Source organism: Cetorhinus maximus, chromosome 22 (genome assembly GCF_964194155.1).
Source record: "Cetorhinus maximus chromosome 22, sCetMax3.hap1.1, whole genome shotgun sequence".
NCBI lineage: Eukaryota > Metazoa > Chordata > Chondrichthyes > Lamniformes > Cetorhinidae > Cetorhinus > Cetorhinus maximus.
Genome location: NC_135900.1, coordinates 38,429,188 through 38,444,209, shown reverse-complemented (window position 1 = coordinate 38,444,209; position 15,022 = coordinate 38,429,188). Strand labels below are relative to the sequence as shown.

At 40.6% G+C, this 15,022-nt stretch overlaps 1 protein-coding gene across 4 annotated transcripts in view; it reads left to right on the top strand.

Moving 5' to 3' along the window:
* LOC144696609 (coiled-coil domain-containing protein 91-like) overlaps positions 1-15,022 on the top strand; it is a 177,011-nt gene that overhangs the window by 37,849 nt on the left and 124,140 nt on the right. For all 4 annotated transcript variants that reach the window (XM_078568120.1, XM_078568117.1, XM_078568118.1 and 1 more), the window contains exon 6: positions 12,903-13,004. In XM_078568120.1, the coding sequence (XP_078424246.1) occupies positions 12,903-13,004 (102 nt within the window). The remainder of the gene's footprint in view (positions 1-12,902; positions 13,005-15,022) is intronic.

Below are 15,022 nucleotides of genomic sequence, written 5' to 3'. Positions count from 1 at the left end.
ATCAGTGTTGGATTGTTGGTCCATGTAATAGTTACCCAGAAGGAAACGTGGTTTTAATAATTCTAACTTTTTCTGGGTAACTATTGGTGTAACCCAGTCGGAACCATCCCAAGTTTATAATTTAAATCGCATTTTCAGATGGTTTCCAGTTTAGGACCATTGGCCAGGGAGGTTTGCACTTCTGGGCAATTGCTGTGCAAACCTTATCTGGGAGCTTCCGAAGGGGATGGGATTCCCTAGCTCACCTTTGGGGTAAACCCCCACCCTAATACGACGCTGGGGAGCTCTGAAGTTACAGCCCATTACTTTAAAAGTTAGTTAGTAATTGTCTGAAAATTTGAAAGCTGTAAAAGTTAAGGGACAAGTTTCAAGAAAGATTTTTTTTAAAATATCATTGCGTCTCCTGTGATGTTACTCAGAGATATTTTGGATCTTTTAGCACAGTGTTCTGTATAGTTACTTAACATTGATCTGATATTATGACCTTCTTTATTATCAAGATCTTGGCTGTTTCTTGAGGGCTTTATTTATTTGACTGGGTGACTGAAAAGACTCGGGGGGTGGCTACTTGGCTGCAAAGCTGAGGTTGGAATGGTTCTGCTGGACAAGGCCAAACCTGTTCCACTGCGTGCCACTTGTCAAGTGTTTCGTTATCCCTGAACTGCAAATCTGGGAGTCCAGGAGAATTTGCTGCCACTTGTGTGTCTGGTGTGCATGACTGCGTTAACGTTTTTTTCTGCCAAAGCTACTTTGTGGCCTCCTGTGCCTGTTGCTCTTTTTTTTTGTTCTCTCTACTTGTATCACTGTTTTGTCTCTTTATTTTGGTGTCTTTCTGACTCTATCTCTCTTTCCCTGTATCTTTACTGCTTTTCCTGCTTTTCTCTGTAACTCTATCTTTGTACTGCATTGGCCTCTACTTCAATGATCTCTGTTGCCTGCTTTCTGTACATTCTGTTAGCTGCTAGCATTGCCTTTTCCTCCAAGGCTCTCATTTAGTGGGATCAGAAACAAGTGGAGAACCATGGGGAAGAGGAAATGTGAGGGATAATGTAGAACATCTGGAAGTAGCATAGGTGTGTGAAGTTGGCCATATGTACATACCTTTGGTTTGTTGCCAAGTACGTTCTTTGCTCCGGGCCATAAACAGTTGGACTTGGCTCTGTAGAATAGGAATAGGGTACATTTAGTTATGTCTGCTAACGGAGGAGGTACATGGTTGAAGCTGTCGGTTTTGTGTGTGTTGAAGGAGTCATTGGAAGCTGACATGGGGAAGTTTGCCAATGTTTAAACCTTTGTGTGCTAGTGTTATGACTGATGCAGTTGGTAAAGCTGAGTTATTTAAAAATCCCAGAGAGAGACTTTAAACAACTGTCATAACCTATAATTTTAAGTGTTATGTTTGAGATGTGACTCTAAGTTCAGGAATCAGCCCACCAGTTCTCGAGGTTTTACATTAGACTAAATGAAACATTTTATTAATTTACACAGGTTAAAATATATATACACATGGCTTCAAATTGCTACTATTATAACTCTTAACAAATTCCCAAACTAATCTCCATTAAGGCAACAGCAACCCATAGACTTAACAAAACACCAGGCAAAGCATTTTCACCTTACGAATTCAAAGTGAGGTTCTTTTCACTTTGGTTCCTGTGGAGACAGTTGGAGGCTTACAGCTGCCTTTTGATCTCAAATTGCCTCTGCTCTGCACACCTGAAAACTGCTGAAGTTATACCTCCCCCAGCCCATTGAATCTAAATTCTCATTGTATCAACAACCTCTGAAGTAAACCTCTTTAACAATAAAACCTGTTTCATAGTACCAATATTATTAGTAATATAAACATATTGCTTGGTATCTGCTAGATAGGTGTCAGTGTTCACCTCACTTCTTGAATGCTGTATTCAAAAACTGCAAATGCACGCTATTTCTCTTACATATCAAAACTAGTACACATCAAAGCACCCTGACCTAGATGGTTTTAATCCAATTAAGACACACCCACAGACTAAACCTCTATTTTAAAAGAAAAATATTTTCCAATAATATATACATAAATAGCTGCAAGACAGTTCATAAGAGTCCATTCTTAGTTTGACATGGTAGGGTTGGTTAAGGACTGTCATGATGGCTATATCTCAAATTTTATTTTTGTAGAGGGAACTTTTCTTATGCAAAATGATTTTAGTGAATAACAAATGTAGCAAATAAACAATTAGAAGAAATTAACAATAAGAAGAAAATTGGGCATTCTAAGGAAAAAATGACTGACATTTACTACCGACGCAAATTTATAAATATAGATTCTTGAAAAGAACAGCATTCAATCCATGTCACAAAATGCAAGATATGCTGCAAGTTAGCTTGTAACCACTTCACTTTGTTTTCCTCCTTTTCACTTTGACCTCCTGGGCTCATCATCTCCTTAAGGCAAGAGAGTGGGATTAGGCAAATCTGCTGTCAGGCCACTATCAATTGTACTTTAACCAGCAATGGACAACCTGGTAACTTAACCCTCCTGGTAAGGAAACACTTTTCCTTTGCACAGCTGTGTGCTGAGATGGGAAATCAGCTGAGAGTGGATGATCAAATTTCATCCTATCACTCTGGAATTGACATGAGCTGGGACTTTGATCTGTTGTGCCGCTTTCTTCTCTTACATTTAGAAATTTCTTATTTCTCCCATGCATTTTTCCGTATCTTCCGTGTTCTAAAGCTGCAAGTAATAGTTTATTTAGTAGTTGAAAGCAGTGTCATTGGCAGTGGCATATATTTCCTGAATAGCAACTCCGATAAATGCCTGTCACTGCGTTTCTGATGCTAATCTTAATGGTGGTTTTCATTTGATAGGATAAAGGTTGAAGCTACAAAAATGTTGTTCTGAATAAAGATGAAGAAAGCTATGCAAGAGTATTAGTTAGAATAATGTACAAAGTAAGGTGCTAGGACAAATACCGGTGTTTGAGCTGACAATAAACATCAACTTTTGTCTTTCTTGTTGTTTGGATCAGTTTTCATTTGCACATTAACTTCTTACAAACAACTAAATTTTAGGGTTTATATAGCACAGTGTGCCCATGCCTGCAGAAAAGGGAATTACCCAGCCTAACCCCACTTTCCAGCTCTAGGTCTGTAGGCCTCTAGGTTATGGCATCTTATGTGCATACCACATGTGCTTTTGCCTCCACCACCCTTTCAGGCAGTGAGTTCCAGAACTCCTCCAACCTTTCGGTGAAAAGAATTGCTCCTCAACTCCTTTTTAATTACTTTAAATCCTTTTGCTAATGGAAAAAGGCCCTATCTAGGCAACTCATAATTTTATACACTCAATTAAATCTTCCCTCAGCCTCCTCTGTTCGGAAGACGAAAATCATGCTGTGCAATCTTTCCTCATAAGTAAAATTCTCCATTCCTGGCAACATCCGCATAAATCTCCTCTGTACCCTCTCTACTGTAATCATATCCTTCCTGTAATGCAGTTATCAGAACTATATGCAGTACTGATGCTGTGGTCTAACTGGTGCTTTAAAGAATTCCAGCACAACCCCTTGACCTTAATGAAAGTATCTTAACCACCTTATTTACTTGTTCTGCAACTTTCAGAGATCTATGGACATGCACTCCAAGGTGTTTCAGAATCCTACCATTCATTGTGTATTCCTTTGCCTTGTTTACCTCCCTCAGATCATCATCTTGCACTTAGAACCATAGAAAAGTTACAGAAACGAAGGAGGCCATTCGGCCCATCTTGTCCATGCCAGCCCGAGGACACCCAGGTGCCCTTTCTAATCCCATCTTCCTACACCATAGCCCTGCAGCTTACAGCACTTTAGGTGCAGATCCAGGTACTTTTTAAAAGAGTTTAAAGTTTCTGCCTCTACCACCAACTTGGGCAGCGAATTCCAGACACCCACACCCTCTGCGTAAAAAAGTTCTTCCTCATGTCCCCCCTACACCTTCTGCCACTTATCTTGAATCTATGTCCCCTGGTTCTAGAATTCTCCATCAAGGGAAACAATTTTATCCTGTCCACTCTATCTATTCCCCCCATAATTTTGTACACCTCAATCAAGTCACCTCTCAGCCTTCTTTGTTCGAAAGAAAATAACCCCAACCTATCCAATCTCTCCTCGTAGCTACACTTTTCTAACCCTGGCAACATTCTTATAAACCTCCTCTGCGCTCTCTCCAGAGCTATTACGTCCTTCCTATAATGTGGTGACTAGAACTGCACACAATACTCCAGTTGTGGCCTCACCAGTGTTTTATACAATTCCAACATTATATCCTTACTTTTATATTCTGTACCTCTGCCAATGAAGGAGAGTTTTCCATATGCCTTCTTTACAACCTTGTCTACTTGAATTGCTGCCTTCTGTGTACTTTTCCGCTAAGATCTCTCACTTCATCTACCCTCCTTAGTATATTCCCATTTATTTTGTAATCCTTGCAACTGTTTGACCTCCCTAAATGTATGACCTCACACTTCTCTATGTTAAAATCCATCTGCTACTTTACCACCCACTGCACCAACCCATTGATATCGTTTCGGAGATTATCCCCTACACTATCCACTACTCGGCGAATCTTTGTGTTATCTGCAAATTTCCCAATTGTGCCCTTCACATTCACGTCCAAATCGTTAATATATAACACAAACAGCAAGGGTCCCAACACCGAGCCCTGTGGAACACCATTTGAGACAACTTTCCATTCGCAAGGGCATCCATCGACCATTACCCATTGTTTCCTGTTACAAAGCCAACCTTTTATCCAGTTTGCCACATTACCCTGAATTCCATGGGCTTTTACTTTCTTGACCAATCTGCCATGTGGGACGTTGCCAAATGCCTTGCTAAAATCCACATACACAACATCCACTGCACTACCTTCATCAATCCTTCTTGTCACTTCCTCAAAGAATTCAAACAAATTTGTGAGGTAAGACCTTCCTTTAACAAATCCATGCTGACCATCCCTGACTAGTCCATGCTTTTCCACATGACAGTTAATCTTATCTCTCAGGATTGATTCTACTAACTTGCTCACCACCGATGAAAGACTAACTGGCCTATAATTGTTTGGCATTTCCTTTGATCCCTTTTTAAACAATGGAACTAGGTTTGCATTTCTCCAGTCCTCCGGTACCTCCCCTGTATCTAGTGCAGATTGGAAAATCATCCTCCAAGCATCTGCTATCTCCTCCCTGACTCCCTTCAGCAGCCTCGGAAACAATCCATCCGGCCCTGGTGACTTATCAACTTTCAAGGATTTCAACCCTTTGAGTACTTCCTCTCTCATTATGACTATCCCATCCAATATCTCGCAGTGTTCCTCCTGGACTACTATATCTACATCCTCCCTTTCCTTTGTAAACACGGACAAAATATTCATTCAAAACCCTTCCCACAGCCTCTGCATCTACACACAAGTTTCCATCTTCACCTCCTTAACTAACCTTTTAGCATTAATGTATGGTAAAACATGTTTGGGTTATCTTTAACTTTACTTGCTAATCTTTTTTCATGCCCTCTCTTTGATTTCCTTATTTCCTTTTATACTTCGTCCCTGCACTTCCTATATTTGTCTAGGCTATCTGCAGTGCTTAGTTCTTTGTGCCTACTGTATGCTTTCTTTTTCTGTTTGATCTTCCCCTGTATTCCTCTAGACAACCAGGGGGGTCTAGATTTGGTAGTACCACTCTTATTTTTATAGGGGACATGTCTGCTTTGTACAATTAGGATCTTGCTTTTTAGTGCTCTGTGGATTCAATTCCATTTGCCACTTTTCTGGCCACCTGACCATCTGTTGATATCTTCCTGCAGAATACAATTTCTTTGTCATCGTTAACCATATGGCCAATTTTTGTAACATCTGCAAACTTCCTAATCATGCCCTCTACATTTAAGTCTAAATTCTTAATATATACCGCCTCTAGCCTGGAAGGAACCCGAAACATAAAGGTTCATTGCCATAGCCGTTGACAGCGTTCTCCTTGGCCTGCACTTGTGGTTGAAGCAGTTGAGGAAGTCCTTACTGAATTGCAGACACCTGCCACTTTGCTCCCTGCTTAGGATAAAGCAGAACACCTGAACACCCTCATGGATATGCCCTCCTGCTGAGAGCCATTCTACTCCTCTTCCATCTCCCTCTTCTGTGTTGCCACTTGTCATTCGCCTAGCATGTATTCAAAGGGGAATGCCTATTACTTCAACCATGTCTAGGAGGTTTGTGCTGAAACCTTTAAGTCAGGACCAAGTCCGTGAGCATCTGCTGCAATACTCTCTGTAGACTTTAGCCACTTGAAAGAACTCTAGAAAGCACCTAACACTTCCATAATTTTAGCACAAGAGCCACTAGAAATCAGTCAGCAATAAAGGTAAAAACAAAAAGCTAAAAGCTACTGCGGATGCTGGAAATCCAAAACAAAATAAAAACAGAATTACCTGGAAAAACTCAGCAAGTCTGGCAGCATCGGCGGAGAAGAAATCAGTCAACATTTCGAGCCCTCATGGCCCTTCAGCAGAACTGAAGCATAGTTTCAACAAGGGAGAAATATAAATTGGTTTAAGGTGGGTGGGGGGGAAGAGACACATTGAGGGTGTGGTGTGAGCAGATAATCAAAAGATGTCAGAGACAAAAGGGTCAAAGAGGTGTTGAAGGTGGTGGTCTTTGTCTGAGAAAAGTGCTAATTAAGAATGCAAGACAGGATATTCAAAGTACAGCTCTAGTGGGGGTGGGGTGGAAAGACTAAAGGTTTTAGTTTTAGATTTAAAAATAATGGAAATAGGTGGGGAAAGAAGAATCTATATAAATTATTGAAAAAAAAGGCGGGTGGGGGGGGAAAAGAAACGGGGTGGGGATGGGGGGAGGGGGGTTTAAGATCTAAAGTTGTTGAATTCAATATTCAGCCCAGAAGGCTGTAAAGTGCCTAGTCGGAAGATGAGGTGCTGTTCCTCCAGTTTGCGTTGGGCTTCACTGGAACAATGCAGCAAGCCAAGGACAGACATGTGGGCAAAAGAACAGGGTGGAGTGTTAAAATGGCAAGCGACAGGGAGGTTTGGGTCTTTCTTGCGGACAGACCGCAGCAATAAAGGTAGTTGATGATCTCTTCAAATGGCACTGATAGGGCACCTGCTTGCTGCTGAACAGGTGTTCAGCCTGTGTGATTAAAAGAGGACATTAGCTGGAACATTGAGCACCAAAATGGTACTGTTGGAATCATATTCAACCATTATAGACTGATTGACGTAATGATTTGCCTTTTCTGTATATTTCTGGCAGATGCTTGTGTATGCGGCAGCACTTTCACCAATATGGCGTCTGGCGCAACTCTCACTAGAAATATTCGGACACACCGTGAATGCTGTTTTGGACTTTTAAGACCACCTATAGTACCCAAAAGAATGGACGCTCTGTATCTGAGTTTTGCAGCTGAAGTCTCTGAGAAGTGACCTTGCAGAAGTATTTGAGATTGTTAAGGCTATATGAAAGGGTAACACTTAAATTCAATTGTGAGAGTGGAACAAGAGGACTTGCATTAAGACAGCTAAAGAAGGATTTTAGGACTGAAATCATGAAATTTATGTTCATACAAAGAATGATCAGTGAATAGAAAAGGTGGTGAAGGGAAAACCCTAGAATGTTTTGTATCGCTGGGCCAATTGATTTCTTTTTCAAGAACCATATTGTGGGCATAAAATCACTCAAAAATCTGGTACACTTTTATTACTGTAATATTTGTCTGCACTGCTAATCTCTCCCTACTGTCAAGTGTTAATTTTAATTTTACTTTTTCTAACATGTTTACTTTATTTAACATATTTTATGTGTTTCGCAATAGTTTCTCTCAGATTAAACTTTTTCCTTAACTCTTTTAATCTCTTTCAGTGCTAGCGCATTCCATTTTAGAAATGTGATCTAGTTTCTAAAAATTATCATTTGATTAATTGGCTAAAATTTGAGTCCGAGTACCCCACCCACAACCCCCCATCAAATAGTACTGATATGGAGATTGGTGGGGTTAGGTTGCAGACAGGGCCCTGTTAAGGGGCCACAATTATCAATATCAAAGCCAAGAAGAGTTATTGAGCGTACACCTTGGCAGCATTACAGTGCTTACACATGTATAATGATCTGTGGTCCTTGAAGCGTTAATATGTGAACCAATGAAGCGAAAGATATTATTAAGAGTGGATGTTTCAGAATCTTTACAGTGCAGGAGGAGGCCATTTGGCCCATCTCTGAAAGAGCATTCTACCTAGCCTTACTCCCCTGCCTTATCCCCATAACCTTGCACATTCATTCTTTTCAGATAGCAACCCAATTCCCTTTTGAATACCTTGATTGAACCTGGCTCCACCACTCTCTCAGGAAGTTTTTTCCAGACTCTGACCATGCTCTGGGTGAAGAAATTTTTCCTCATAACACTTTTACTCCTTTTGCCAATTATTTTGAATCTATGCCCTCTAGTTCTTGATGCTCCCATGACTTGATTTGATTTTGTTTTTGCTACAGAGGAAATTGGAATGAATGTGACTCTGCCTTGGGTTTTGTACAGAGTATGGATAGTGTGGCACAATGTTTATTGTCCATTCTGAGATCCGAGTTTTGTGTGCATTATGGTGTTCCTTCAATTTTACTCACTCCTCACCATGCAAGCATTGCGAGTTAATTGATATTTTTGATTTTTATTTTATTTTTAGGACTTTGGTAATGTGGAAAAATCTGTGTTTGTTTTCAGTAGTGTCATTGTGTAGTACTTAAAACATTTTTACAGTTTGTACTCCTGAGATTATGGAAGATAGCAAGTTGGGCAAAGTGCAAAACTGGTCCTGTTAAAATTCTTCTGACAAATGAGTGTGACACAAAGAAACTTGACAATTTTTGAGGAGCCACGCTTTATTGAAGCTTGGCCCTTCAACTATGCACAAAATATCTTAAAATATTTACCTTATGGGCAGGATCTTTAGGTTGGCAAGCGGGGGTGGGGTGCCTGCTTGCTGACACGTAAAATGACGTGGGATGACGTTGGGCGGAATTCCTGAAGTCACTCCGCGCCATTTCAATTTTTAGGTCGGCAGGGGCGCAGCTGAATCAGCTGTGCGCCCGCCGACCTGTCAGCAGCCTATTGAGGCCATTGACAAAGTCATTGACCTCATTACTGGACCTGCCCATCCAACCTTAGGGTTGGCGGGCAGGCCAGGAGCCCTGGCGGGCTTCAGAAAAAGCATGAAACCTCATCCAAAGGTAGGATGAGTATTCATGAGGGTTTTAAAAAATTTAATAAATGTATGATTTAAAGTGATGGATATGTCCCAACTCGTGTGACAGTGTCACATGAGGGGACATGTCAGGGAAATTTTGTTTTTGTACCTGTACCATTTTTAAATTTGGCACCCATCTCCCTGAAGCAGCACTTAGCACTTGCCTCTCAGCTGAGGGAATCCCCGCCGTCCGCACGGGGAACACATAGTGCTTCCTGGTGGACGTCACGCTGGGCAGGCCTTAATTGGCCCACCCACGTAAAATGGCAGCACGCCCCCGATTGATCGGAGGCGCACCTGCCCACACCCGCTCCTGCACTTCTCCCCCAACAAGGGGAAAATTCTTTCCTATAATTCTGTGGAAAATGCTATCAAAACTATTCTTTGATAGTTGAAACTTAGACCTTTTTCACTGAAAGTATAAAATCCTTTCTTCTCCCTCCTTGACCTCACAGATTGTGTGCTACCTGTGGCAGAGAGTGAGACTACTTGTTGCAAAGGTATTGTTTAGTATTACTTTTCTCTTCAACATGGGTAGGAATATCACCCAAGTCATGTGAAGAGTTTGTAGCAATGATCAAGCCTTAAGACTGAGGTTGGGATCTTGGTGGAGTAAGGGATTGAACCCCCATTTCTCCACTGTGTGGCATTGTACCACCCAATTAAACACTGGAAATTATTTTTTTCCTGTGACATTCCATTCCTTTGCACTAAGAAATTATGCCCCAGATTTTGGCCTCCGGGTCATTGGAGACTGGATGTATCCCCCAAGATGCGCTGACTTCGTGGGAATTGGCTGGGAAGTTTGCATTTCCTATGTGCAATTCTCCTAGCACCCTCCAATGAAATCTCAGTTCAGATTTACTTACCTGAATAACTGCCCAAGAAATGTTAGACAGAGAAATCATAGCCTAGCTCCTGGGCAACAAACAACTATTGCCCCCGATCCAACCTGACTATCCCCACCATCTGACTACCCATCCCCCGATCCAATTTGACAATTCCCCAAGATCTTATTCCTCCCTGACTCTCACCTGTCCCCGGCTCCACCCCCCCCAACCCTGACTAGCCCCCACCACCTGACTTCCCCTCCTTATCTGCCGACCAAATCTGACTAGCCTGTGAACTGACAAACCCTCCTGACCTGACAACCCCTGCCCCACCTCTCCGCTCTCTTACTTACCCAGCTGCCACCCTACCTGCTTCACCCGCCTCACCCACTTGCTGCCCCACCCACCTGTCCGCTCACCTCACCCACTCGCCCACCTCACCCACTTGCCCAATCACCTCACCCATCCTTCCACTCACTCACTTATTCACTAATATACTGAGAAGCTTGGGGATATTTAAACACTTAGCAGAATACGGCAGCTAATGCTGTGAAAAGGAGGCATGGCTTCTGCGCAGATTCTCTTCACTGCTTTCTGCAAGGATTTCTGCATTGAGTGTGTTCTGCAAGATCCTCCATCGGAAGTCAGAGCCTTTTCAACATAAATGGGTAGTTTTCTGTTTGATCAGAGTCTGATGTGGGTTCTGACTTTCATCGGATGTTTTGGGCCTAATATTCTGTCCAGTTGATGCTCCTGTAGGCTGATGGTGCTAGTATGTTGTCTGTTAACATAAGGTGAATTGACTATGAGTGGACAGCAAATCTGATCCATTCATTGGATTTTACCAGACTTGATAACTGCCTTTAAGCATTGTATTTACGTTTGGTATAAAATTGGTGTGTTGGATACCATTGCGTACTTGACACATTCTTAAATGGTGTACCTTTGTACATTAGTTTCACATCTCACTAAGTCCTGTCAAATCTGAATAACCATTCATTCTCCTCTAAATCCGTTTCTCTGAAAATTGACTTCTCCTCAATGACAAGATCAATTCATTACTTTGCTGTTACGTGGCATCGTAGAATACATAGCCTCTCCAGAGATCTTCCCAGGTAGTTCCCAATTTTAGTCGGGATAAATAGAGGAAGTGCAAGGGTGGGGTGGATTGGATGAAATGCTTCTTCCTCATGTCAGCGGAACGGGAAGGATGTAAAAGAGGGCGAATAAACTTGTGTCACTATAGTGTACTTCATGATAAGCAGTCCAACAATGGCATTGGAAGAGACCCTTTTTGGTGAAATTACTTCTGTGAAATCTGCATGGACCAACATAGGAGGGTGTTAAAGGAAATTAAAATTCGAGTATAATATGTATATGCAGTGGTCTCTTACCACAAATTAACAAAAGCGAAATTGATATTTTCACTGCACTTGATACATGACTTTCTGTTGTCAAATGATTATGAATCTTCTCATACATTGCATGACTGGCAGCCATGACAGACATAATTTAATATATATAGCATAGGGTAATAAATTTTATATTCTTAAAGTATGGCTGCATAGGATTGAAGTTGAGTTTAGTTGTGTTCTTTAAATGTAAAACATGAAACCAGTCTGATTTAAACATTTACATTTTGATTTTTAAAGCGTTTTTTCAGTTGCTTTTGGTGCTGTAATAAGGTCGATTTGCATATTATAGTCCTTTACTCCATGATTATAAATTTTATTATGTAGTGTCAAATTCATAACAACTTGGCTGTCCAACCATTTGACTTTGTGAGCCATCTATGAAAGTACAATGGAGCTTCAGGGGCCACATATAAAAAGTTAAAATTTATATTCTATTACGCTCATAGATTGGTGTTCTGATTTCATATTTATGTACTGTTGAGGCAAAAGCATTTTTTAAAAATCTCCCCAGACCACAAGGTGCACGAATTCCAAACAAGACAAATCAGGAACTAAGCAAAGGCAAAATTGAGTTGATTTTAGGACCACCTTGCCAGCCCTTACAGGTTCCATTTGGCTCTGCTTTGTAGGCTGAGCTCATCGATGTGACTAGTGCTATTTCTACTTCAGACTGACTTGGGTCTGCAACCCTTGACTGACTCCACATAAGCACGTAGGTTATTTCTCCAAATCACAGTAGCCATAACATCCCCATTATTCAGATCATCCCCAACAGAACCATTAATGGTATCAGCGTAAGGACCTCAACTTCTTTCACCCTCAAACATGAATTATACTTTTGCTGTACTTCAACCAGCAGTGAGAATGTGAATGTGGACAACCTTACCATTTAGGTACAGGTCATTCTGCATAATATTTTGGTGGCTTTGCCCATTCACCGAGGTCAGACACAAATACCATTTGAATTTATTGATCACTTGCAAAGAAAACAAGTGGTTAACAAATTGTTTCCAATCTGATCAGGTGAAATGGTTTTGTCATTGACCAGTATTCACGTATTAATGCCAATTTGCCTTATACCAGCCACTTTGTAGCTGGAAGTAGATACACTAGCAGAATGGAATATACAACACTTCATACTGGGTTATTTCTTTAAGTGAACCTGGCTTTATACCCAAAAGTATCATAATAAAGAGAAGAGAACAGAAAGAACCATGTGAATCTAGTCCATTTTGTCTTACCTATTTGATATTGTGTGACTTTGAGAACATAGTATAGAATGTAGGTTAGTTAATTTTCATAGGTTGATGATTTTGTTGCATATGTATGTGGCAAACTATGTGTTTTGTGTTCTTGATTGCCAGATTCTTCTATTTGTTTTTTAAAAGGAATTGCAGGAGATGTTTGAGAAGTACTCAAAGTTAGAGGAACATCTGCAAGAAAAAAAAGCAGAGGAACTTTCATACGAAGACCAATACAGTCAGCTCCAGGTAATTAAGGCTTGCATAAGTACATGAATAATATTTGGATTAGTAAAATATGCAGTTTGCACCATATTTGCAAGGTCTGAATTGGTCATGTTGCACCCTTGAATCGCCATTGACATTGTTTCCTAATTTTAAAATGGTCACCTTTGACATTTGGAGGAACTAGATTGTTCTGTGGCTTCAGTACAATTTGTCAATTTAAATGCATATAAGCTACGCTAACCCTGTTCCTTTGGGAAAGGGCATAGTGACTCATTTGAATTGTCAATTGTATTGACTTTTTAAAAAAGAGAGAAGGAAAGTATTTGTAAAGCGCAGCACTCTAGTGCAACAAGACAAGATACATCCCTTGTGTTTACTGATTCACCCCTTTGTGCAAGTAAGTTGAAGCTGGATTTTAGATTTTTGCTTTTAAAGTATTGGAATTGATAATGCTGTTAAGTTAAAAATGTGAAGTTTCAAGGCAGCTCAGTGACACAGTTGCAGGTCACTGTTTTATTTTCATAATGTCCTCTCTAGTGAGCTTCCTGCCAATTTAAGAAAGATGGAAGGAAGAAATGATGGATTTTCATAGTGGAGGTGAAAAAAACAAAAGATGACCACAAGTTACATCCAGGGTGTTTGCACCATCAAGCTGCTGGAGAATAGGTTATCCTGGCTACCAGCAGGTCAATCAGAAGTAATGCTTGTACAGAAAAGAAGAATCCTGGAAGTTTGGCCTCGTGATATTTTTTGACAGCTGTACATTGTTTTATGTGCCACCTAATATTTACTCCTCTCCTTCCAAACATTATGTTACTTTCTCACACCTCCAACCCATCAATTCAAGTCTACATCAGATTACTCTGGAAAGGTAAGGTGTCTCAAAACATTTGAGCAGGTGAAGCTAGCTGTTGCACGCTGTTACTATTCAATAACAACACAAGTGGTATTCTCCACTAACAGGATGCTGGCATCTAGCCAAAAGATGTTCTGCCTAACGCACAAATGAGAGATGTGGTATATGATTTTCAGAGCAGGTGTGATGCTGGGTATATCAGCTGTACATCCCAGTGATTGGTGGATCGTATCAAACAGCACTTCCCTCCGGCTGTTCGCAACAGGCAAAGTACTGACTGTACCCAGCCAGGCTGTGCTTGCAAAACTCAAAACATAGTGTCCAACATTGGTTGTGATTCTGCGATTGGACAACACCTGCTAAACAATCCTGATTGTGTTAAAAGTTACACTGAAAACTAATTTAAGATTGTCAGTCGGGCTCGCACTGTGGCTCACTTAAGTTTAAAAAGGTTATTTGTTTTCACTGTTATGACACAGCAGTTGGTAAAGCTGAGTTATTTAAAAATCCCAGGGGGAAACTTTAAACAACTATCATAACTTATATTTTTAAGTGGTATGTTTGAGATGCAGCTCTAAATTCAGGAATCGGACCACCAATTTCCGAGAGGTTTTATATAAAAATACATGAGACATTTATTAATTTACACAAGTTAAATATATACACATGGCTAAAAATTACAACTATCATAACTTTTAACAAATTCCCAAACTAATCTCCATTAAGGCAACAGCAACCCATAGACTTTAAGCAGACACCAGGCAAAGCATTTTCACCTTATAAATTCAAAATGAGGTTCCTTTCACTTTGGTTCCTATGCAGACACAGTGGTAGGCTTACAGGCTTTGATATTACATTGCTTCTGCTCTGCACACACAAAACTGCTATCTGCTATACCTAGCACATCTCATTGAATGTAAATTCTCATTATATCACCAGCCCCTTTGAACTCTACCTCTTCTAACAATGAAACCCCTTTCGTAGTACCAATTTTATTCATAATATAAACATTGCCTGGTCTCTGCTAGCTAGGTGCCAGATTTTACTCCCCTTCTTGAATGCTCTCTTCAACAAAATGCAAATACACTCTACCTCTCTTACTTATCAAAACTAGTATACATCAAAGTACCCAGACTAGCTGGCTTTAATCCAATGATGACATACCCACAGACTAAAAAAAAAT